This window comes from Boeremia exigua (assembly GCF_020726555.1).
Source record: "Boeremia exigua strain MPI-SDFR-AT-0100 chromosome Unknown C7974scaffold_7, whole genome shotgun sequence".
Taxonomy (NCBI): domain Eukaryota; kingdom Fungi; phylum Ascomycota; class Dothideomycetes; order Pleosporales; family Didymellaceae; genus Boeremia; species Boeremia exigua.
In genome coordinates this window covers 417,675-439,246 of record NW_025763524.1, presented here as the reverse complement: position 1 = coordinate 439,246, position 21,572 = coordinate 417,675, and the positions used below count along the sequence as shown (strand labels likewise).

Here is a 21,572-nt window from a genome sequence, read left to right as displayed (position 1 = left end):
AGTACTGTTGTGACAGATTGAGATTCTGCGCTAGGACGCCCTACGCCCTACAGAGTACAAGCCGATGAGTGACTCATGTGGATCATGGTCGTTAGGCGTATACACTCGGTCCAACCAACGCATGAACTTGCCATAGGATACATTGCTGTTCTAGACGCGCGGATGTCTGTGAGACATGTTTTTGATGGGGTGTGCTCAAAGCAATATCCTTAGTGCTTGCACGCTAAGCAGTCTAGGGTTCTACTGCACAAGGCGTTGCAGGGGCTCTACATATACAGCGTGCCAAGTAAGCTTGACTGCTGGAATGCGGTAGACGTTAGCAGATTGTGTAGGAATCAAAGGTGCAGCGAGCGACGGTGCGGAAATGTTTCTATGCTTGGCTGCGAGTCTGAGCGGGTCGACAACGCCCGCACCGAATAAACATCATGAATGGTTGAGTGAGCGACGTTCTGTCAACGCTCGACGGTACGGCGCAACGATGACTGGGATAAACGGCGGAATAAGGACATGAGCCGGATATTCCACTACACGACAGTAACGTAGGGAGAATGCACAAAAACTCTATAGAATGCTTTCCTACCTACAGCGTAGTTTGCACTTAATAAATTCTGGCTTTTAGTATTATAATAGCTACAAGTTTTGTATTAAAGCTGGGCAGCTTGAAGGTCGCTTCTCCGCCGTTTTTCCTGAAATCTGAGAGGCTGAACGTACGCGGGTGGCAGTTGCACATCCCCGGACCAAGCCTGATTAGGCTGCCGGGGATCTGAATTATCCGCGTAATGCCTTCCGTCAGCAACATCCAACCAGACTTGCAACCTCATGCCCTCTGAACGCGTTCTATAAATCTTAACCTGAAGCCTCTCGCCGGTCGTCGAAATCCCAATAATTGCCATCCCCAGCGCCACGTCGTTCACGACCGGTACATCTGTCAGTTCTCTGGGCCTACAATGTGAAAGCAAGGTTGGCAAGAGCGAGACGATCTTGTGTCGCATCCAGCCGCAGTACAAGTGAATTACTGAGACCTCTTCTCGCATCTGCTTTCTCTTTCAGTGCTCGTCCAACCGGAACATGTCGCACGATATCACCCGATCGCCTGAACGCGAAGGAGCTGGGAATCTCTTGGCGATGCTCAACCAGCCCGTTAGCAGGTCAGAGGGGGATCAATCCAAGAAGCCTGACCAGGCGCTCAATAGAGCGTGTGAAGCCTGTCGGACGTCAAAAGTCCGATGTTTAGCCAATTCAGATCCGACTTCCAACGTTTGCCAACGATGCGCCAAAGCTGGCAGGACATGTATCTTCGCCGCACCCGTCAAGCGGCGACAACGCAAAAGGACAGATGTGCGAGTCGCAGAGCTCGAGAAGGAGATCAAGAAAATGCAATCGGCATTGATGAAGGGTGGTCGTCACTCGCCCCCTGCCACAAGCGATCACGAATCTGCGGATGAGGGATCCGAGAGGGACCATGGTGCAGAAGAGACTCCATCAGAAACGCAGAGGAACGGGAGTGATACGACTAGTCCATCAACATTCACGCATACATGGCCAAACGCTCTCGGTCCAAAGTCGCCAAGAGATGCCCTTGCCAGCACTGGTGCTCCCAAGGACATGCTCGGATCTGTTGACGATTTCATCGATCGTGGTGTTATTTCTGAGGAATTTTCAGAGGGACTGCTCAACGTCTGGCGCAATGATTTGACCGCTTCGAGCCCGGGGATTTATGTTCCAAAAGACTGGACCGCGGCACAACTCAGGGAAAGGAAGCCCGCCCTGTTCCACGCTATCATGGCGGCGGCGGCGCATTCGAAAGGCTCAGAACTTTCGGACAAACTCCATGAAGAAGCAGTATACTATTATGCTCGGACGGCATTCATCAACGGCGAGAAGTCTGTGCAAACAATCCAAGCTCTCCTTGTCACAGTAGCCTTCTACTCGCCGCCCAAAACTCCGGGCCAACTACAGATCTACCAGTGGGTCAACATGGCTGCCAGCATGGCTCTGGAGCTAGGCCTTGCGTCGAGGCCGCGAACACACCAGCAACTCCCGAAGCGGGCTATTCGATCTTTGCAGAAGATCTCATCGCCGGAGGAGCTACTTGAGCATTGCCGTACGGTCCTGTATTTGTACGTTGTGTGCGCCGGTTTTTCTATGAGACTCAAGCGACCCAATATACTGCTTTTCAACAGCTGGATGGAGGAGTGCCTGAGCATGCTTGAGAAGTCTCCGTTGCAAGCTGACCAGCGGACCCTGGCGTGGCTTAGACTGCAACGCATCGCTGACGAAGCCAACACAGCGTTCGGCTTTGACGATGCAAGTACTAGCTTCAGCCTATCGGAGCTGCGCATGCAGATGATCTTGCGTATTTTTGAGCGGAGGATGCACGATTGGAAGAAGTCTGTGCCGAAAGACGTATTGACCTTGACTCTGACAATGGAGTACCATCAGAGTAAGTCAATGCCGGCTCTTTGGAACGATGGGTAACTAACAGCTGGCGCGCAGATATGCTCTCGATGTGGGAGTTCGGCATGGACGGAGGTCGCTACGACGTGACAGAGTTCAGGAACAGACATCTCACACTGCCGGCACTCGACGACGACTCTGTTCAGCCCGAGTCCCTTCTGTCTCGCTCTGCACTCCAGATCAACGCTACGACCAAATGCATCATCGAAGCACAGGCCATTCTAGAGTGCTTCGTGGGGATATCGACGGACACGCTGAAGAAAGTTCCAAACCTGATCTTTGTCAGAGCGATATACGCTCTCGTAGTCCTCATGAAAGCAGACTACGCGGTCGGCACCGACCCTGAAATGGGCGAGATCCTCGACTCACAGAGTCTGAAAGTCGACCACTACCTCCAAGCCGTCCACAAGAAGAGCAAGAAAGCAATGGAGCCTGAAAAGTGTCGTATGCCAAGTCACTGGACATTTGTTCTCGAGCAGAAGCTGATGACGTGGCGAGATGAGTATCTAGACTGGAGGAAGGAAGGGCGCCATCTGAAACGGAGGAAGATACAGGATGACAGCACCGCAAACGCCAGCAAGACGAGATCGCCAATGCTTGCAGGCGACAACCAGCTGTCAAAAGCACTGCAAGAAGTCAATGTCCAGACGCAGGCCGGAAGCGACCTCGCAAGTCAATTGTTACAGCCGCAGCACGCGGCTTCGGAGCAAGGCACAAACTTCACCATCGCTAACCCGTACTCGTGGACGCCCGGTGGCATCTCGAGCGAGCCCCTCAGCGACCAGACAGCCTTCGCGCCGGACATGGGAGACTTCTCTGCTGCGTTTCAAAACGGCGATCTATATCTGTGGAACGACATCAACGACAACTACGGCGGCTGGATACCGCAAGGGGGCAGCTTGTACACCGATGTGGGTTTCCTGAATGGGCAGGACTACTGAGATTTCACGAAGGCGCGGTACGATAGCTGGATGTTACCTCTTGAGACACGGGCTGCGATATATTTATTATATAATTGCATAGTGGTGGCATTGAGCTTTCTGAGCGGCATGTTTAGCCCTCGTTTATTTTATAGATTGCTTTATTAGATACGGCAGACGACGGGCAGTCGGGGGGAGCGGGTGGGTTTCTAGACACCACTGCTGAGATGTAACAACAACCCACAGACGTATATATACACCACTCACAATCATCGCACCCAGCTCGACCAAATGCAGCCCCCCATCCCCCCAACACCCCCCTACGCTTTCCCACCCGTCAACCAAGCCCACACATCCTCCTCCAGCGTCTTCTCCTTCTGCGGCCTCTTCTCCTTCGTCGGCTGTCCAAACACACGCCGCGCGCGCGCCCCCTTCTTCACCACACTGTACCTCAGCTTCTCGCGCATCGGGCGTATCGCAGCGGAGAACGTCCGCAGCGGCAGCGAGACCAGCGGCGTCGTCTTGCGCACGCGGGCCGCGAGCTGGTCGGGGCGGCGCGACAGGCGCGAGCGCGGCGCGATGCGACTGCTGTGTTTTGTGATGGGGACGGGGGTGTTGGGGAGACGGGCGGCGGTCTGGGCTTTGAGGATGCGGATGCGGGCGATGAGGGTGCGGAGGGTGTGGTGTAGGTTTCCGAGGGTGGCGCGGACGTTCCGGGGGTCGGGGCTGGTGTGGGTGGTCTCTACGTGGCCTGCGGGTCCCGACTTGAATTTCCTGATGAGAGGTAGTTCATCTCCGTTAGGTTGGGGTTTCGGCATGACTTTTCTGTAGAGAGGTCTTTCCTTCGTTTGCTTTCCAGTGAAGTCGGCCGACGAGCTGTCCATGTTGGCCGAGTATGACACCCCGACTTTCCTTACGACAGGCCTTTTTCTACCACTAAGTGACGAAGCAGGATGTTCCATTCTGTTCCTCGCCCGCCACAGCTGGAGCCCTTCTAGTTGGCTCAGCTTCAGCCCTGTCAGGAGTCTGAGCTCCCTCGTCATCCTCACAAGGATCCTGCCTGAATGCCTCACATGCGGAGCGAGTACCTTTGTGATCATCCCAGACGAAGTAACCCTCCGTGGAGTGCAACCCCGACGTTTCTGCCGTCTTCGTAATGCAAGACGCCTCGCTTTCATTGGACCAGGTCTTTGACTAGCTCGGCGGATCTTCTTCTGGGTGAGCTGTGGTGTTGGCTTGTCTGATGTACGCGAGGCAGGTTGAGCTTCCTCTCCGACATACATGCTTTTCAGTTTAGAGAAGGTACTCTTAGCACGGGCTCCTAGGGCATTGGAGATCGAGCTATGTGTATGTGTGTGTTGTGGTCTCTGATCACCGAAAGGCAAAGATGTTCGTTTCAAAGAACGGGCTGCGACAGTTGCATTTGAGGTATTATACATCAACTATGTGTTTATTAGATATACGACGGAGTCTTGCGATTTCGCGACGGGTTACCTGCTCTCTCAACAGGTCTTGGGCGGTCCTTCCCTTGTGGAAGTCGCCAACCCTCCCAGTTTCGATCCCTTCCTTTGGGTGTAGTCGAATGGCTGACCAGCGCGAGAATGGCACATCGACCTTAGTGGTAAGCAGGTTTTTCCTGGCTTTCCCTGTTTTGGCTTGGATACCTAAGCTGTGCGTTAACGTCAGGCCTCGCTCAGTGAGAGCACCAAAACTGCCTCTGAACACAGCTATTTCTCTGGATTCCCCCGTGTGTTGCCATGAATCGCCGGGTACGGAGTCGATCGTGCTTGGAATTACGCCAAACTCCCAATTCCATGGATGTTCTTTTCTGGTTATTTCAGCTTCTTTCAGATTTTGAAATGCAGCAGCATCATCCTCCCCTTGAGCCGGTACGGGAGAGATGAAGAATTGAACGTAATCTCCGTCTTCAACGACAGGCTTGAGTGCGGTAGAGAATTCAAGCACACTGTCGTATTCATCCGTCTTATCGTCCATTTTACTATCCTCTTGTGACTGGAAAACGGGTGGGCTGATGGGCATGGGATCCAGTGACAGCAAGCCAGCCTTCTTGCCCCATCCACCACCGCCACTGAGGACTTTGTGCAGCCGAGCGCCGCTCGACATGGCTTCCTGAACCGTCGTATTCCACCGGGGCGGCTGTGACTGCCATAGAGACTCGAAGCCCTTCTGTTCCCAGATCGCGTAGGCATCGGAGCTTAAACTCTTCGGATCGGCACCCAGATTGTGGAAGACTAGCTTTTGGGTAGCTTGGGCGGCTACATCTGCCGTCTTTCTGGGAATAATCAGAGCCCAGGCCGAGGTGGCCTGAGCTGGCTCGCCCCGTGACTCGAAGTACCGGGGAACAGCCTGCTCTAGTTCGGTTGATGCTGTCATTCTGATCTCGCCAGCGCCAACGAGCCCGCGGATGATGTTCCCCATACAGCCGTCGACCTGGCGTGGCACCGTCAGAGGAAGCAACGGAACGCTCAAAGTCGGAGCCTCCCGATGTAAATGCGAGGGTAGCTCACCGTTCTGTACATCTTGGGAGGAGAGGTTGACGGCAGCTGTCTTCTGTTGCGATTGGTGTTTTAGCGCGAACTTGTTCTCGGCTGGAGACCATTTCCATGACGTCCTGATCAGGGTGCTGGGTTGGCCTGTCTGGAAGACGGTGTTGGCCAACGGCACTTGCAGTCTAGTGTAGTGCCTGCCCGAGACATCGGTGTGTGTATGTGCGCTAAAGTCCAAGCAGCCAACGTCTTCAACGCGACTGGAGTCTAATGCTGGGCTTGACTGTGCTTTGGATGGTAGCACAACGTAGGCAAAACCCTCGTGCCCAGTCCCAGCGACGGGCGGCTGACGTGTGCGGTCTCTGAACGCGCTGAGCATAACCTCGCGGCCACCATCTCCTGCGAGGTGCGTCTCGGGAAGTCTGTCAACAACAGCGCAGAGAGCGTTCAACGGGCTTGGTACTGTGCCCGGCGGGCAGTTCTCGTACAGCTTTCCAATTGCCTTCTCTGAGAAGACGGTGGGATCGAGGAGCCATGGAGCGAACGATGGGGTGGTGAGGAAGACAACGAAGCGGCCATTCTCCCAGGATGACTGGATGGGCTCGATCTTCTCGACGAAGTGGTCTGGCGTCTTGAGGAGTGAGCAAGCGCGGGCGCAAAGTGGCAGGCACACTTACGACAGCCGCAATGGATGCAGGGATGAGGATGGCGCTGTGGACTGGCACGATCTCGCTGTCCTTGATATCTGGCGTGAGCAGGTGCCTGTCCTCTGCCCGGTACAAATCCTCCGGTATCCGCGCGACGCGGCGCAATCTCTTGGCTTTGGTCGCGGACGTTGGAGCACTGGGGCTCTGTTGCTTATGGGCAGGCCTCGAGTCGGCAGCATGTGCAATGGCGCGTGTCGAGGTCGTGGCGGGCGGCCGCTGCAGACGCTGCCAGACGCCGACGGACCCGTGGGGCAGCCGCAGGAGACGGCATCGGCTCGCGACCAAGAGCGTCATGGGGCGGGCGCAATTACTGCGGCGGTGCGGCGGTGCGGTGCTGCCGTGGTGACAGACGATGAGGTCAGCACTGGTCGGGCAGTCGGAGTGCGGCGTCGCGGGCTTAGTCAGCGCTTTTATCGCGAGGTGCGACACGCAGCAGGCAAGGGCCGCGCGCAAGAGCAGCCACTCCTGACTTCTGCGCAATTGTTGAGGCAGTCCCACGCCGAACGCCCCCTCCCGTCGCCGTCCCCCCCCGCGCGCAGTGCCGCCTTGCCCCAGCCTTGCCCCCGTCTCCGAGCGGCCACCTTGCGCCCACATCGCCCATCGCCCATCGCCCGTCGCCCGTCGCCCGTCGCCCGTCGCGCCCACCTCCTTAGCCTCCGCCGCCGCCTCTGCTTCTGATGCACCGCTCGTAGACGCCTGCACCTCCTTGGCCAACCGCGGTCCGCCCCCAGCTCTCGCTCTCGCTCGCCGACCATGTCACGCTCGTTCCGCCGCTCGAATCCCATCACCCTTGTGCTCGCCGCCATCCTCTGCATCGGCTTCTTCGTCTTCTTCTTCTCCGGCAGCGATGGGCCGGCCTTCACCAGGAAGACGGGCTCCGCCGAGACCGCCTCGAGTCCGCTGTCGCCGCCCTCGCTGCCCTTCCGCAAGTCCAAGGCCAACGCGCCCCAGCAGGCCCCGCCCGTCGTGCACTACTACATGAACAACATCACCACCTCGCGCACCCCCATCGAGAACGAGGAGACGGTGCTGATCCTCACGCCCCTGGCCCGCTTCTACGACGGCTACTGGGACAACCTGCTGAAGCTCAACTACCCCCACAGCCTCATCTCGCTCGGCTTCATCATCCCCAAGACCAAGGAGGGCAACGCCGCCTACGCCGCCCTGCAGGCCCAGGTCGCCAAGACCCAGTCTGGCCCCAAGAGCAAGCGCTTCGCCGCCATCACCATCCTGCGCCAGGACACCGAAGTCCCGCTGCAGTCGCAGGACGAGGCCGAGCGCCACAAGATGCACAACCAAAAGGCCCGCCGTGCAGCCATGGCCAAGGCCCGCAACTCGCTGCTGTTCACCACCATGGGCCCCACCACCTCGTGGGTGCTCTGGATGGACGCGGACATCATCGAGACCCCGCCGACGCTGATCCAGGACCTTGCCGCCTACGACGTGCCCATCATCGCCCCCAACTGCTTCCAACGCTACTACAACGACGACAAGAAGGCCCTGGACCAGCGCCCCTACGACTTCAACAACTGGATCGACAGCAACGCCGCCAAGGAGCTGGGTGCTAAAATGGGCAAGGACGACATCCTGCTCGAGGGCTACGCCGAGATGGCCACATACCGCAGCCTGATGGCCTACATGTACGACGCCGCGGCAGACGCGGGCGCAAAGGTCAAGCTCGACGGAGTTGGCGGCGCGACACTGCTGGTCAAGGCCGAGGTGCACCGCGATGGCGCCATGTTCCCTCCCTTTGCCTTCTACCACCTGATCGAGACCGAGGGCTTCGCCAAGATGGCCGCGCGGCTGAACTGGGAGAGCTACGGCCTGCCAAACTACCTTGTAAGTTGCCGTGCTGATGTGTGTTAAGTGTACTAACGCGGCCAGGTATACCACTTCAACGAGTGATTGTCTACGGAGATGTCACGGAAAGAATCTCTTTCGGCGGGCATTGGGCGGCGTTTATATTGGGCCATATCCAGCTTGTTATGCGACGGCGAGCGTCGGTGTCAGATATGTTGCGGAGTTTGAGACTTGCTGGCAAGAATTAAGCAGCGATAGACGTTGAATTAGAAACATGCATTGTCATTCCTGCTGCACGTGACGTCGAGGCCACAGAGACGGGTGGAGTTGGGCTCCGCGGGAGTCCAGCGGGGGGCGTCCCACAAGTGCGCTCCACTGCTCCCGGCGCCAAAGTTGCGTCAACCAGACACGGGATCGCGCACTCGACACTAGCAAGCTCTCCACGATTGCAGATTTGCAGATTCGAAGATCGCGGCCCAGCACGCGAGCACGCCGACGGCTGATAACGCCATGCCAGGGATCCGCATAAGAGCAGCACCGCGCCCATGTCCGCGGCAGTCCGACGACCCGAACGCGAAGCCATTGGCGACGGCGTGAACGACCCCGATCGCGAGCGAGACAGCGCCGCCGAGCTCTCACGGCCCACGAGCATCTTCGGCGACGAGCCGCCCAACGAGACGGGCAACACGGCGCTGCGCTCCGTCCTCAAGCACCGCCGCACTGCTGATACCGACGCCATGGGCCCCTCCCCCGACGGCGCGCGCCTGCGCACCACCGAAGCCACGCCCATTGCGTCCTCGGCGCACGCCAGAGACTACGCGTCCATATCCGCGTCCATATCCGCGTCGTCTCTGCTCGACACCACCGCCGACACCCCCCGCCCCGCCCCGCCCAAGCGCGCCCCAACCCCCGTGCTGCAGCCCACCCGCTGGGCGCAGTTCTGGGAGAAATGGGGCACCGTGGAGCTCGAGAACAAGGGCAGCGTGGCGCGCGACCACCTCGCGCTGGGTGCGTGCACCTCTCTACACATGCAGTGTACATCCCCCCACTAACCCCCTCCCTCCCAGAACGCACGTTCCTCGCCTGGCTCCGCACCAGCCTCTCGTTCGCCTCCATCGGCATCGCCATCACGCAGCTCTTCCGCCTCAACTCGTCGCTGCAGTCCCACGCCTCCTCCTCTTCTTCTACGGCATCCCACTCCTCCTCTGTGCACCGCCTGCGCCACCTGGGCAAGCCGCTCGGCGCCACCTTCATCGGCATCTCGATCCTGATGCTGGCGATTGGGTTCCACCGCTACTTTGAGGCGCAGCACTATGTCATCCGGGGTAAGTTCCCGGCGAGCAGGGGGAGTATTGTGCTGGTGAGTGCTGTGGCCGGGGCGCTGATTGTGGGCTGTTTGGCTGTTATTCTGGCCGCGGGGGCGGGGGCGTTTGAGACGTAGATAAAATGGTGGGGAGATGGAAGATCGAGGGGAGTGGAGTGCTAGCGGTGTTGGATACGATGCTGATGTAGTATACTCTCGCAGCCCGAGACCTCGCGCTTCTGGACACAAATATGAATTAGATTCCTTCTTTCGTCTACCTCCAGGCGGGCCTTGGACCCTAACCTGGACCCTAACGCCGTCTAATATGCACCAAGAAGCCGCCCACCATCTAGTGTCTGTATGCACACCGATCCATGCACCCCTGAACGCCATAAACAAACCCAGCCAATATCCCCTCCCTAGTCGTCCGTCTCGCTCGGGCTCTCCTCGAGCTTATGCCGCCGCTCCTCGTCCATTTCCTTGTACGTGGCCCACGAGAGTAGTAAGAAGGCGCCGATGATGAGCAGGCCGCCGACAATGGCGGCGCCGGTGAGCGGCGAGTTGAGCGGCGGCGGGAGCAGCTGGTCGACGAGCGCGACGATGAAGATTGTGAGCAGGGCGGCGACGGAGGACAGCACGGGGCTGGTGAGGGAGATGAGGACGAGGAAGGAGCCGGAGAACGCTGGGGGCAGTCAGTATATACAGCAATAGAAACGCAGAGAAAGTCAACACGTACTCGCATTCGCCAGCACGCTGATGGCCATCATCCAGGCCTGCTCGCCGCGCGGCAGCTCAAACGTCTCCCAGCCCGTGTAGTGCAGGATGGGCAGCGGGATCCACAGCACGCACAGGGTGAAGGCGCCGATGAGGCTGCCAAAGGTGTTGGCGAAGATCATGCCCTTGTTGGGGCTGGCGCCGTCGGGCGGGCAGGCGAAGCGCTTGTACAGCACCTCGTACAGGCCGTACAGCACGCTGCCGACGCCGATGACGAGGTTGCCAAAGGCGCGGTTCTCGGCCTCGTGCGACGGCGGGGCCTTGTCGCCGCCCGTGCCGCCGCCCGACTTGGAGCCGTGCTTGGCCGGGGCAGTGTCGCCGTAGGCCACGACGAAGACGCCGGCGACGGCAATGGCGACGGCGGCGACCTTGGAGGCGCGCACCTTCTCGTGCAGGATGGGGATGCTGAAGGCGTAGGCGAAGAAGGCCGAGCAGTTGTAGATGGCGGTCAGGTCGCTCGCGGTGGTCTGGTTGACGGCGACGTACCAGCTGCCGCCGGCGAGGGTCAGGGCGCAGGTGATGAAGGCGGTCATGCGCACCATGTAGCGCACGGGGCTGACCAGAGCCTGGCGCGGGGTCGGGTGCAGGGTCTGGTGCTGGACCATCAGGGCGGTCTGGCGCAGCAGCTGGGTGTGGCGGCGCCAGAAGACGGCCCACGGCTGGTCGCGGTTCTGCAGGCGCAGCAGCAGCAGCTGGGCGGGCCACAGCAGCACCCACGAGCCGTGGGTCATGTACAGCATGCAGAAGGGCTTCTCCCACTTGAGCTCGTGCTGGATGTACACGGCCGTCTCGGTCTGCACGGTGAAGCTGATCAGGCTCAGCACCAGGAAGATGGCGGCGTACGTGTACTTGCGCCGCGTCTCGAGCGCGGCCTGCGTGCCCGGGTCGCGCTCGTGGAAGCGGTGCGTGGCGCGCGGCGGGCCGTCGATGCCCTCGTCGTCGCTCTTGCGGCCCAGCAGCGGCGCGTGGTGACCGTCGGCGCGCGCGCGCTCCAGCGAGTGTCTCAGGTCCGACGGCATCGCGGCGTCGTGCTCATCCCAGTCGTCGAAGGCGTCGTCGGCGTCGGGGGCGGATTGCGCAGGCTCTCGGTCGGACCACGCAAGGTCGCTGGCATCGATGTCGTGCGGGCGCGCGGGGGCTCGGGGCTGTGTGCGGAGCGGGATGGACTGGGGCTGCGTGCGGAGCGGCTTGGACTGGGGCATCGCGCGGGCGCGGCGGCTTTATACGGTGCCAGGCTGGATGCGCGGGCAGCTGTGAGGTGGGACCGCTGCAGGCTGCGCTAATTGGGGCTGCTGATACCGCGCGACATCTGGCATCAAAGACAGCCAAGCGACGGCTGCGGCCCCTGGCAGCGTGTCCAATCAGTGCCCGGCCTCTTCCGCTCTCCACCGCCGTGACGCGGCGCCGTCCTTAATCTCAGCCCTCAGCCCTCAACGGCGCGCGCTCAACACCAGCACACTCAACTCGCACTGCACGCACTGCACTGCACTGCACCACGCTCCCGCTCCACACACTCACAGCCGCTGCATGCAGATAACACTAGAGCCTGGGCAGCCGCCTAGCGCCCTGCTGATGCGCACGTCATCTGCGACCGCCGTGGGGTACGTACAGATGACTGCGCGCCCTGACTCGCCGCGTGGCTGACGAGCGCCCAAGCCCGGATGTCCGAAAGTGGCAGTGCGCGCCCGCACGCTGGTTGCCTGTGTACTCCAATGTCCTGTTAGGTAACAATGCTTTGGTACTCGACTTGGCTCCCGTCGTCTGCAGGTCTGCCGTTAGATACAAGCTTTGGCACTCGACTTGGCTTTCTTGTTGCGTCGTCGTCTGTAAGTCTGTGAGATGCTGCCGTTAGGTAAGATGCTTCTGTACTCGTCTTGGCGTATCGATCAAGGAGCCTCGAAGGACTCCTGACTTCAACTTTGTAGTCCAGCCACGGTCACGTGGAAACCATGCACGCTCAACGTGTCCGAGACAGTCAACACACCCAGCACACTTCGACTCCCACATGATCCCATTATTGTCGTGCTCATAAAAACATCCTAGTCAAAAGGCACCCGCCGCAGCCCCCGCCCGCCCGCCTTTCTCTCCTCCCCCTCGGCCCCAATAGCAGCCGGCACCCTGATCCCACAGCAGTCCCCCCATCCAATGCTCGCGTGCACGTGTCTCTTGCCCGCCTCATCAGTGAACACCCTGACCTCGCCGCCCTCGGGCTCCTCCTCCTCGTCCGGCACCCCCGCCTCTTCCTCTGTGCTCATGCCCTCGACCGCAGGAATCAGCGACCCGAACAGGAAATGCTGCATGACGGGCAGCTTCTCCAGAATCTCCTTGACAAACATCTTGCGCATCCCGCCCTCGATCTTGCCCCAGTTCTTGCTCGCCGAGATGTCGTCGAGCATGGGACTGTGCCACCGCAGGCCCTCGACATTCTTGACACTGTTGACAAACTGGATCTGGTCGAGGTAGATGAACTCGCCCGCCTCCTCCTCGAGCACGAGCGAGTTGTGGATGCTCTTTGGCGTGATGTAGGCGTGGTGCAGCAGCTGCGCCGCCCCGAACAGGAACGGCAGGAACTGGTAGTCGTCGAGGCCCCACACGCCGTGGCTGCCTGCGGGCTCCAGGTAGTATGCGCCCTGGATCTTGCGCATGAGCCGCATGTACGCGGGTAGGACGGCCAGGGCCAGCGCGGGGAAAGTTGAGGGCGGCAGCAGCGAGAGCCGGTTGAGGCAGAGCATCCACAGGAAGAAGTTCAGCTCGTGGCCCGAGCCGTAGTCGATCCTCCGCTTGTTACCGAACGAGTTGAGGAGGTAGGTCGATATCTCGTCAATCTGTGCAGCGTCCGTGAGACCCAGCTCTGCGTGCCAGGACGGGAGGGCTTCTTCGACCTTGTCCAGAAACGTGCGGAAGACAGGGTTGCCGAAGCGCGAGCCTGTATCCTCGGGTGGGCAGTCTTCTTGGATCTTTTCTGCCTCTCGCAGGATTCGCAGCACCTTGCCCAGTGTGTCGGTGATGTCGCTGTCCTTGACGCTTGACACGGCGCGGTCTTGCACGCTCTCGGCGATGTTGAAGATGAACGCTTGTACGAGTTTGCATGTTGGGCTCTTCAAAAAAAGCTCATGATCCTCAGGGCTTAGAATTCGGCGCGACGGGTGCGTGTAGGTGTGCGAGGAGAGGTCTGGTGGCGGCGCGAGCGCGGGCGTTGGCGGGGGAGGGGCAGCAGGCGGTTCGCGAGCGATCGAGTTCCGCTTGCGTGGAATGAGTTTTGGAATCTTGTTACTGACATCCGGCGGCGGAGACGCCCCTTGAGGCGCTGTTGTTGCGGGCATCTTGTGTGTGTGTCGTGGTGAAGTCGTGGAGCTTCTAGATGTTTGCTCGAACCTCGTTCCGAAACGATTCCGATCGTTCCTACCACCAACGTCACGAATGAATGTGCTGGCAAACTTACATCACACACAAACTTTCAACGTGCGTAAAGCACTATGTCTGGAGAGAATTATGTCTGATGCATCCATCCTGAATTTACCAGGAGGAAGTAACCTACCGTTTCAACACAGCCTCTTGTCTTGGCCATCGCAACATCACTAACAGATGCAACAGTCAGCATGGGATACGCAAATCCAAGAAGCGGCAGTTGAGTGTGCTCGCAGGCACTACATGCATATCAGCATTATCCTTACAGTCATAACTAAGCAAAAGCATCCCTACACCATTCCAGTCCCGAACTCCAATCCATAACACAAACACCGGGGGAATCAATGCTACAAGCAACATAGCCCGCGCAATTGCTGCGCCATAGAACCAAACCACATCGCGTCAAGACTACAGCGGACTGGCCTCCAGCCCCTCCGCACGCTCTTGCGTCTGCGCCTCCTCCAGCTCCCGCAAAATCTCCGGCAGCATGGACTCGACATCCTCCTCTCGCTCGCCCAGCGCCTTGGCGATAAGACCCTTGTACACGCCCTGCTTCTCGCTCATGCCGGCTACACTCAGATTCGCCACGACAGCGCGCACCAGCTCGCGACGCTCGAGTTGCGCGCGGTACAGCAGCAGACCGAGTCGGACCATCTCGTGGGGGTCGTCCGAGTGCGAGTTCTGCTGGGCGGGGTGGGATTTTGTCTCAGAGAGCAGTCGACGTAGCTCGGCTTTCTGCTCGACTTCGAGGAGTGACTCGGCCTCGTCGACCAGCGCGCGCAGCTCTGCTTCCTGCTGCATATCGATGGACTCGTCGTCGAGGCTCAGACCCCTGTTTTCGAGCTCGCTGACTTGCTTGCGCACTGCTTCCAGCTCCGCCTGTCGCCGTTTTACCACGCGGCTGGCGTCGAAGGACTCGGCTTCCTTTTCTTGCAGCTCGTGCTCATAGGCTAGAGCGAGTTCTTCGCACTTCTCGAACAGCGTAGGCGCGACTTTGTTCATTAGGTGGGAGGCGGTCTGGCTTCGGTACGTTCGTTCTTCTGTCCGCTGGCTGTTCGGCAGCGCGATGGGGAGGAGTGGGCCACCGTCCAGATCCCTCCCGAATCCGTTGAGACGATGTTCTGGAGGCGGCGCAAAGGGCGAGGAAGATGCCTGCCGTGGGCGGCCGTGCATGCGGCGCCGGGAGTTCAGGTCGCGGATGAGGTCGTCTGCGGTCTCGCCCTTCTTATTCGGCACGTCGACGCTGACGTTGCGGCCGAGGAGGGAGCGGACGCACTTCCGTGCGCCGTTGCGGGCAGCAATCATGATGGCCGTGTCGCCGTTCTGATCGGCGGCGTTCAGCAGGCGCGTGACCTCGTCGGGGATCCACGTCTCGGACAGCTTGTTGATGATGCAGTCGAGGTACCACCTCGCGCAGACGTACTTGTTGGACGAGGATGTGGTGGCGGCGATGTGGTGGAAGACGGTGCTACCGAACCAGTCGGTGCGGTGGACCGTCTGCTGGAAGATCTTGACCATGGAGGGCATGGTCTCCTTGTCGAAGTTGTTGGTGAACATGACAGCGCGCATGAGCGGCGTCTCGAGGTTGTTGGACAGGCAGTCTATGCGTGCGCCGCGGTGTATCAGCTCTTTCACAACACCCACGTCACCCATGGCAGCGGCCCAGTGCATGGCCGCGTGCCCCTTCTCGTCGATGGGGCGGTCGAGGTTGATGCTCGGCGGCGGCTCGGGCCACGAGTAGGCGTCTTTGTGGTCGAGCAGCATGAAGTAGTCGAGCAGCTGGTCGGCCCAGATCTGGTGCTGCTGGTCGAGCAGCGACATCTGGTCCAGACCGCGCTTGCGCTTGCGGTTGTCGATTGAGTACGCGGCGCCGTCGAAGTCGTGGTCGCCTAGCATCGACTCGGACACGACCGTCTCATTGTCGGGCGTGGCGTCGCGGAAAATGTGCGTCTGCAGCTGCGAGCCGTCGTCGTACGGGTCGTCGCCAGCCTGTGACTGCGAACCGACGAACGTCTGCATGGCCTCGAGCGAGTAGACGTGTGTCGGGTTGTGCGCAGCGTGGACATTGCTCTGGGCGTGCTGGGCGTGCTGGCTGTGCTGGCTGTGCTGGTGCTGGCTCTGGGCGCGCTGCTGGTTGAGCTTTGCCGTGCGCGCAGCAGCGGCGCTCTGGCGCGGGGGCTTCATGCGGTTCGACGCGGCCGTCGCATGCTTCGGGGCCGGCGGCGGGCTGCGGTCGCCCGGCACGAAGTCGAGGATGGCGCGCATCTTCTCCAGCACACCGTTGCGCTCGGCCAGCATGCGGCCGTCCTCCAGCGGGATCCAGGTGCCCTGGTACTTGCCATAGCCGCCCTGCACCTTCTCGTGCACGCCCTTCTGCACCTCGCGCTCCAGAATGCGCGTGCGCGCGGGCTTGTCGTAGTCGGCGACCTTGAGGATGTGCGTCGCGTTGATCCAGTCGTCGGCGCGGCGCCGCATGACATGGTTGCCGTTGACGTTCGCCTCGTACACAGGCACATTGCTATACGTCGCCGAGTAGACCTTGCCGTCGGGCAGCGGGGGCATCGTTACGGTCCGGCTCTGGGGCGAGTGGTGGGCACCTGATATCGCGTTCTCGCGTTCGACGTGGAGTTGGGTCGACGTGTCGCTCCTGCCACACGCGTTCCCGCCGCCAAGCCCGAGCGCCCGAGCGGAGCCCGCAGCTTGCGGCCGACGACATTCACCAGCACGCCGCACCTCGCCCGCCATTGCAGCGCCCCCCCGCCCGCAGCCACCATGACCGTCACCGAAACGCTGAAGAATGCCGTCGGCCTCGGCGAGCAGAGTGCGTGCTGACTACCCGCCGCCTCCCATTGGCTGCAATTCCTCGACGCTCAGGACTGACAACCTGCACAGAGGCCACCCGCGAGGAGATGAGCGCCGCCCGTCTGCCGCTCGCCTACCGAGACTCGTGCGCACACCTGCTGATCCCGCTGAACCGCTGCCGGCACGAGGAGTACTACCTCCCGTGGAAGTGCGAGGTACGCACCCAGCACGGACAGCTGTCATTGGAAGACTAACACACGCAGAACGAGCGCCACACCTACGAGAAGTGCCAGTACGAGGAGTTCAAGGTGCGCGTGGCCAAGATGGACGAGCTCAGGGCCGCCAAGAACGGGCAGCGCAGCAACTAGAAATCGAGAAAAAAGACGGTGCAATAGCCAGCGCGAGGGGTCCGCATGTATATACCTCGGCAGGATACGAAATGACACGGATTCGAACATTGAGACGGTGCTTCAGACCTGATGAGCAGATTGATGTCAGTGGAGCTGCAGAGCAGCTTGTGAAAGCACTCAATGGAGCAGCATGAGCATTGCGAACTCACCTGCGCAGTCTAGTCTGTCTTACAATGAGCAGTCTACAGCATGAACTAAACAGAGCACAAAGCACAGGCGTTGCATCTCCAGCACGGTCACGGCATGTTGAGAGATCCTTGATGCTATAATACGTCCTTTCAGTCTAGTCTACGCAACTGATTCCTCTACAACTTGGCCTTCGTGTCCGCGAGCGCAGCCTGCTCTCGCAAAACCTTTCTTTGGATTTTTCCAGACTGTCGAATGTGAGTATGATCCTCGTAATGTAGGATGACTGACTTACCGGGTTCTTTGGCACCGCGTCGATGAAGTGCACGCCACCCTCCAACCGTTTGTGCTTCGACACCCGCTCCGCAAGCCACGCTTTGATTGCCTCTGCGAGCTCAGGCGTCGCCTTGTCGGGATTTTGAGGCATGATGTACGCCCGGGGTGCTTCGTCGCCGTTGCTATGCACGGTTAGTTCTTCACATCCTAGAGTTGTACGAGGTGGGGGTTCTTACTGCGGCACGCCGATAACGGCAGCGTCCTGCACCTCCGGATGGTCCAGAAGCATGGCCTCAAGTTCTGCGGGCGCGACCTGCAGCCCCTTGACCTTGATGAGTTCCTTCTTGCGGTCGACGATGAAGAAATGCCCCTCTTCGTCCACATACGCGACATCCCCCGTCTTCAACCACCCGCCCGGTCCAAATGTCCCGCGCGTCGCCTCTGGTTTGTTCCAGTATCCCTTCATCACGTTCGGCCCGCGCACCCAGATCTCACCCCGCTCGCCCTGCGGCACTTCGACCTGACCCTCATCGTCCAGCACAATCTTGGCTTCGCAATTCGGCACCAGCTCGCCCACGCTGAATGAAGGGCTGTACTTGGATGGGTCGAATATGGTCGCCGCACAGGTGACCTCGGTCATGCCCCAACCCTGCTTGACGTTGACCTGGCCATTGGCCCACAGCTTCTCGAACTCCTGGCTGGCCTCGCGGCCTAGTGGCGCCGCACCCGAGCTCACATGCTCGACGGACGAGAGGTCAAACTTGCGCGTCGCAGGGTGCTTAGCCATGGCGACCAGCACCGGCGGCACGAGGACCAGGTCGCTGACGCGGTACTTCTGCACGTATGTCAACATCTCCAGAAAATCGAATTTTGGCATCATGTATACGGGGATGCGCTCTTTCGCGGCGTTGACACAGAATACGGCCTGCGCCATGGCGTGGTACATGGGCAGGAAGCACAGGAGACGTTTCTTGGGCAGCCTTTGCTTGTAGTTGGGCGACAGGGTTTGCATGTGGATTTGCTGCGTGCAGTTTGAGACGTAGTTGCGGTGCGTGATCATGACGCCTTTTGCGACGCCGGTTGTGCCGGACGAGTAGTTGAGCGCAATGACTCTATCGAGTTCCTCGCGCGTCTTGAGGTCCGGCCACGCGTATGTGTGGCCATTCTGCTCGGTGTCGAGGAGTGTGGTCCAGTGCCGAATGTGGCCCAGCGTTGTGTCCTTCTCTACCTTACGGCGGTCGAAGGTTGCGGCCCCGTCGTCGAAGATGAACACCTGGTCTGCGGATAGCCCGGCTTCTTGCGCTGCGGCAATGCCTGTGTCTATGCTAGTTTCGGCGCAGATCAAGTACTTCGCGCCCGAATCCTTGAGTTGGTACGCCAGCTCGCGTGCGACGTATGTTGGGTTTGCACCGGTAAAGACGCCCTCAGCCATGATCACGCCCATGACTACGGATGGGAAAAACAGTGTGTTTCCAGAAAATAGCAGCACGCGTTCCCCTGGCTGCAGGCCTGCGCGCCGCAGACCGGATGCGAATCGTTTGGCATAGAGGCGATAGTCTTCGAGCGTCAGGAAGTATTTCTCCGGCTCTTTCGCTGACAAGTACGCCGGCGTTTTGGGTAGCTCGCCGTGTGGGGAGTCGAAGATGAAGGTTGGAAGAGATACTGGCGGGATAGGAAGGTTCCAACGAGACTTGATGACCATGGTGATGGTGTCGAGCGGGGCGAGATGGTGGTGACAATGGCGAGTGTGAGGCAGGTCAACAAACAATACCTATGCAGAAGATATGTTTATAGCCGACCAAGGCTAAGCTCTGGGTACCGCGTGTCGAGTGCTGGCTCGGCCGATCAATACCTCGAGCTCCCGAGTAAGCCGTACCGACTCAAGACTCGAAGTGGAAAGTGGTGATGTATAGCTCACAGCCACGAACGCTCTGTCAGCAAGATTCTCTACAATTCTCACGGCTTGCTTTTACAATCCTCTTGAACTGGACTCTATCCACAGGCGATAGAGGCGATGTGAGCGACAGCATCAAATAACAGCTCCCCGGACCTCACGGCACTTCCGAGGTCAACCCCACAGATCCGCCCCCACAATGGGGCCTCCACATTTGCACAGGCCAGCAGCTAGCCCATTGAAGGTTGTTGGCATGTCCTTTGGGTTAGCGAGGATACTTGGAGGCGTTACTCAGGGTTGCAGAGGCTTTCGGGAGGTCTGGTGCGGGGACGATTGGAGCCGAGGCATGTCGAAGTGGTGAGTGTAGGCGAAACCTTGCAGACCAAGATTGCGACACGACAGCTGTCGTGGGACGTAAGACGTTCACATTGGAAGTATATGCAGTCTGCCACCTGGGAAAGCGCACGATGCGGCAAGCAGACAATCGCAGATGATGTTCATGGCCGTTTTGACAAGAAAGACTGGTGCCACTTGAACGCAGCATACCTACTTTCGGCTCCTTCCTTCAAAGATCTGCGCAGCGAATGCTGTCTTGCATCACCGCTGCATGGATATGGTGTGATCAAGAAAGTATCAGGACGACGAGAAGCCACGCCCAGTTTCCAGGACGATCCAGCAATCCCTAGAGCTTCGCGGTTTGGCAACCTCAAAATGCACACGTAGGCGCGACGCATCAGGAACCTTGACCACGAACACGGGAAAGTGCGAGCGGAAACGGTCTGACAAACAACAGCGGTTTGCTGCTTCCGCCGTACAATACGCACTGTCCTGTTTCTCTCGCACCGTCTCTGCTCTCATCGCATAACGTACCGAGCAAGACGAAGACTCTCTCCCGGGACTTTCAATAAAGTCAATTCGATGAATGGGCCGACTGGCTTGGTCCCTCGCACTGATCTATAGCCTTCAAAGCTACTCCCTGATCTGCGACCACCCTCAACATGTAATCTATCGTCCGTGTTAACCCTGGGCTAAAGCTGAGAAGCTCCTTGTCTTAACACGAAGACATTGCCGGTATCGTTTGGGCTTTCCAGCTACTCTCTCAACCGCAGCGACGACGATGATGGTTTCCGCAGTGTGACAGTCACCGCACAGCGGTACGTTATCGAGATTCACATCTCGACCTCAAATGCCTCGATGATTTTGGATGACGCTAGCGCGCATTGGCGTTGCAGTCCACCTCGAAGGCTCCTTGACATCAACACCACACCCAACATGTCACGCTGACCTTCTGCACTCACGAGGCAACAGCCAGGCAAAGATGCGGCCCGATAGAAGAGATACCGTAGGTTGTCAGGACAGCACTGACCAGACTAGCGCATGGTGTTGTGAGGGGCCTGCATGTGGCTGGAACATTCAACTGTCATTGAGGCAACATCAGGATCCGGATGCAATTATGAACCTCATTGTAGACTGCAGTGCTGCAAACCTGTAAGAGATGGGCCGTCAAGAAGATTCATCACCTCGGTTGAGGCTCTTCAGAGGCTCCTGAAACAGCCGAGAGGCTGTCAAAAGAAGACCGGTGAGGCTGTACAGCACTAGGCCATAACCGAGTTCAAACTGAACAGTTTCAAGCTCCAGTACTGAAACGCGCATCATGAGCTGCCCGAAAGGACCTTGGAACTCGGATATGGGTTTCCTTTCGTTTGCTGACATTGACGGTCAGCATATTCACCGTCACAACGTCATTGCCACAGGCCGACAGTGACCGCTGGCACGCGTGCCCCACGCATTACATCCTGCGAGACCTCGAACAAAACAATGCCTAATTCCTATGTTTGGATCGCCAAGTAAGATGGAGGCTTGGCTTCTGATACATTCCGAGTCCCCAGATACCAAACATCAATGCGCGCTCCGACAACGCGAAGCAAATCTACCAATACACCCCAGTACTTTCGGCGGAGCAGATACCTCTAGCCGCCTGGAGAAGATCTACCCGTTGTATGTATCCTACCATAGTGGGGCGTCCCGGGAGATCGTTCGACCAGTTTCGTCTCATCTCCCACCTCAGTCTGCGCAACAGGTATCATACTCACAGCCCTCACGTTTGGAAACCTGGCTCAACGCCACACAGCCTAGTTTACGGGAACTTGCAATGGCGAAGGCTTAGCACTGTCAAGCTTTGAGTGGC

General features: G+C 59.0%; 10 protein-coding genes across 10 annotated transcripts; 5 read left to right on the top strand and 5 right to left on the bottom strand.

Moving 5' to 3' along the window:
- Positions 1-1,125: 1,125 nt before the first annotated feature.
- On the top strand, positions 1,126-3,398 carry C7974DRAFT_313028 (uncharacterized protein; the record flags this gene model as incomplete). The annotated part of the gene is made up of 2 exons (XM_046138386.1): positions 1,126-2,443; positions 2,497-3,398. 2 exons carry the CDS (start codon positions 1,126-1,128, stop codon positions 3,396-3,398), a joined length of 2,220 nt encoding a protein of 739 aa, XP_045996051.1.
- A 1,110-nt stretch (positions 3,399-4,508) lies between these two features.
- C7974DRAFT_197283 (uncharacterized protein) lies at positions 4,509-6,931 on the bottom strand. The gene is made up of 2 exons (XM_046136723.1): positions 6,562-6,931; positions 4,509-6,515 (listed from the first exon to the last, which is right to left on the bottom strand). The coding sequence occupies exons 1-2, from the start codon at positions 6,883-6,885 to the stop codon at positions 4,809-4,811; spliced, it is 2,031 nt and encodes a 676-aa protein (XP_045996050.1). The 5' UTR covers positions 6,886-6,931; the 3' UTR covers positions 4,509-4,808.
- Positions 6,932-7,193: 262 nt separating this feature from the next.
- Positions 7,194-8,676, top strand: C7974DRAFT_337039 (Anp1-domain-containing protein). The gene is made up of 2 exons (XM_046139202.1): positions 7,194-8,430; positions 8,476-8,676. Exons 1-2 carry the CDS (start codon positions 7,345-7,347, stop codon positions 8,494-8,496), a joined length of 1,107 nt encoding a protein of 368 aa, XP_045996049.1. The 5' UTR covers positions 7,194-7,344; the 3' UTR covers positions 8,497-8,676.
- A 452-nt stretch (positions 8,677-9,128) lies between these two features.
- Positions 9,129-9,832, top strand: C7974DRAFT_313578 (uncharacterized protein; the record flags this gene model as incomplete). The annotated part of the gene is made up of 2 exons (XM_046138417.1): positions 9,129-9,399; positions 9,459-9,832. 2 exons carry the CDS (start codon positions 9,129-9,131, stop codon positions 9,830-9,832), a joined length of 645 nt encoding a protein of 214 aa, XP_045996048.1.
- A 119-nt stretch (positions 9,833-9,951) lies between these two features.
- Positions 9,952-11,738, bottom strand: C7974DRAFT_463807 (uncharacterized protein). The gene is made up of 2 exons (XM_046146246.1): positions 10,431-11,738; positions 9,952-10,376 (listed from the first exon to the last, which is right to left on the bottom strand). Exons 1-2 carry the CDS (start codon positions 11,668-11,670, stop codon positions 10,114-10,116), a joined length of 1,503 nt encoding a protein of 500 aa, XP_045996047.1. The 5' UTR covers positions 11,671-11,738; the 3' UTR covers positions 9,952-10,113.
- Positions 11,739-12,507: 769 nt separating this feature from the next.
- On the bottom strand, positions 12,508-13,854 carry C7974DRAFT_360278 (serine/threonine-protein phosphatase 2A activator 2; the record flags this gene model as incomplete). Its single annotated transcript, XM_046139687.1, has 1 exon — positions 12,508-13,854. Exon 1 carries the CDS (start codon positions 13,789-13,791, stop codon positions 12,508-12,510), a length of 1,284 nt encoding a protein of 427 aa, XP_045996046.1. The 5' UTR covers positions 13,792-13,854.
- On the bottom strand, positions 13,855-16,502 carry C7974DRAFT_395758 (uncharacterized protein). The gene has a single exon (XM_046142010.1). It carries the CDS (start codon positions 16,436-16,438, stop codon positions 14,285-14,287), a length of 2,154 nt encoding a protein of 717 aa, XP_045996045.1. The 5' UTR covers positions 16,439-16,502; the 3' UTR covers positions 13,855-14,284.
- Positions 16,503-16,674: 172 nt separating this feature from the next.
- On the top strand, positions 16,675-17,341 carry C7974DRAFT_395756 (B18 subunit of NADH:ubiquinone oxidoreductase). Its single transcript, XM_046142009.1, has 3 exons — positions 16,675-16,697; positions 16,769-16,893; positions 16,942-17,341. Exons 2-3 carry the CDS (start codon positions 16,786-16,788, stop codon positions 17,044-17,046), a joined length of 213 nt encoding a protein of 70 aa, XP_045996044.1. The 5' UTR covers positions 16,675-16,697; positions 16,769-16,785; the 3' UTR covers positions 17,047-17,341.
- A 52-nt stretch (positions 17,342-17,393) lies between these two features.
- On the bottom strand, positions 17,394-19,192 carry C7974DRAFT_413788 (uncharacterized protein; the record flags this gene model as incomplete). Its single annotated transcript, XM_046143755.1, has 3 exons — positions 17,394-17,462; positions 17,510-17,672; positions 17,727-19,192. 3 exons carry the CDS (start codon positions 19,190-19,192, stop codon positions 17,394-17,396), a joined length of 1,698 nt encoding a protein of 565 aa, XP_045996043.1.
- A 391-nt stretch (positions 19,193-19,583) lies between these two features.
- On the top strand, positions 19,584-20,107 carry C7974DRAFT_376800 (uncharacterized protein; the record flags this gene model as incomplete). The annotated part of the gene is made up of 2 exons (XM_046140302.1): positions 19,584-19,741; positions 19,846-20,107. The coding sequence occupies 2 exons, from the start codon at positions 19,584-19,586 to the stop codon at positions 20,105-20,107; spliced, it is 420 nt and encodes a 139-aa protein (XP_045996042.1).
- Positions 20,108-21,572: the final 1,465 nt, after the last annotated feature.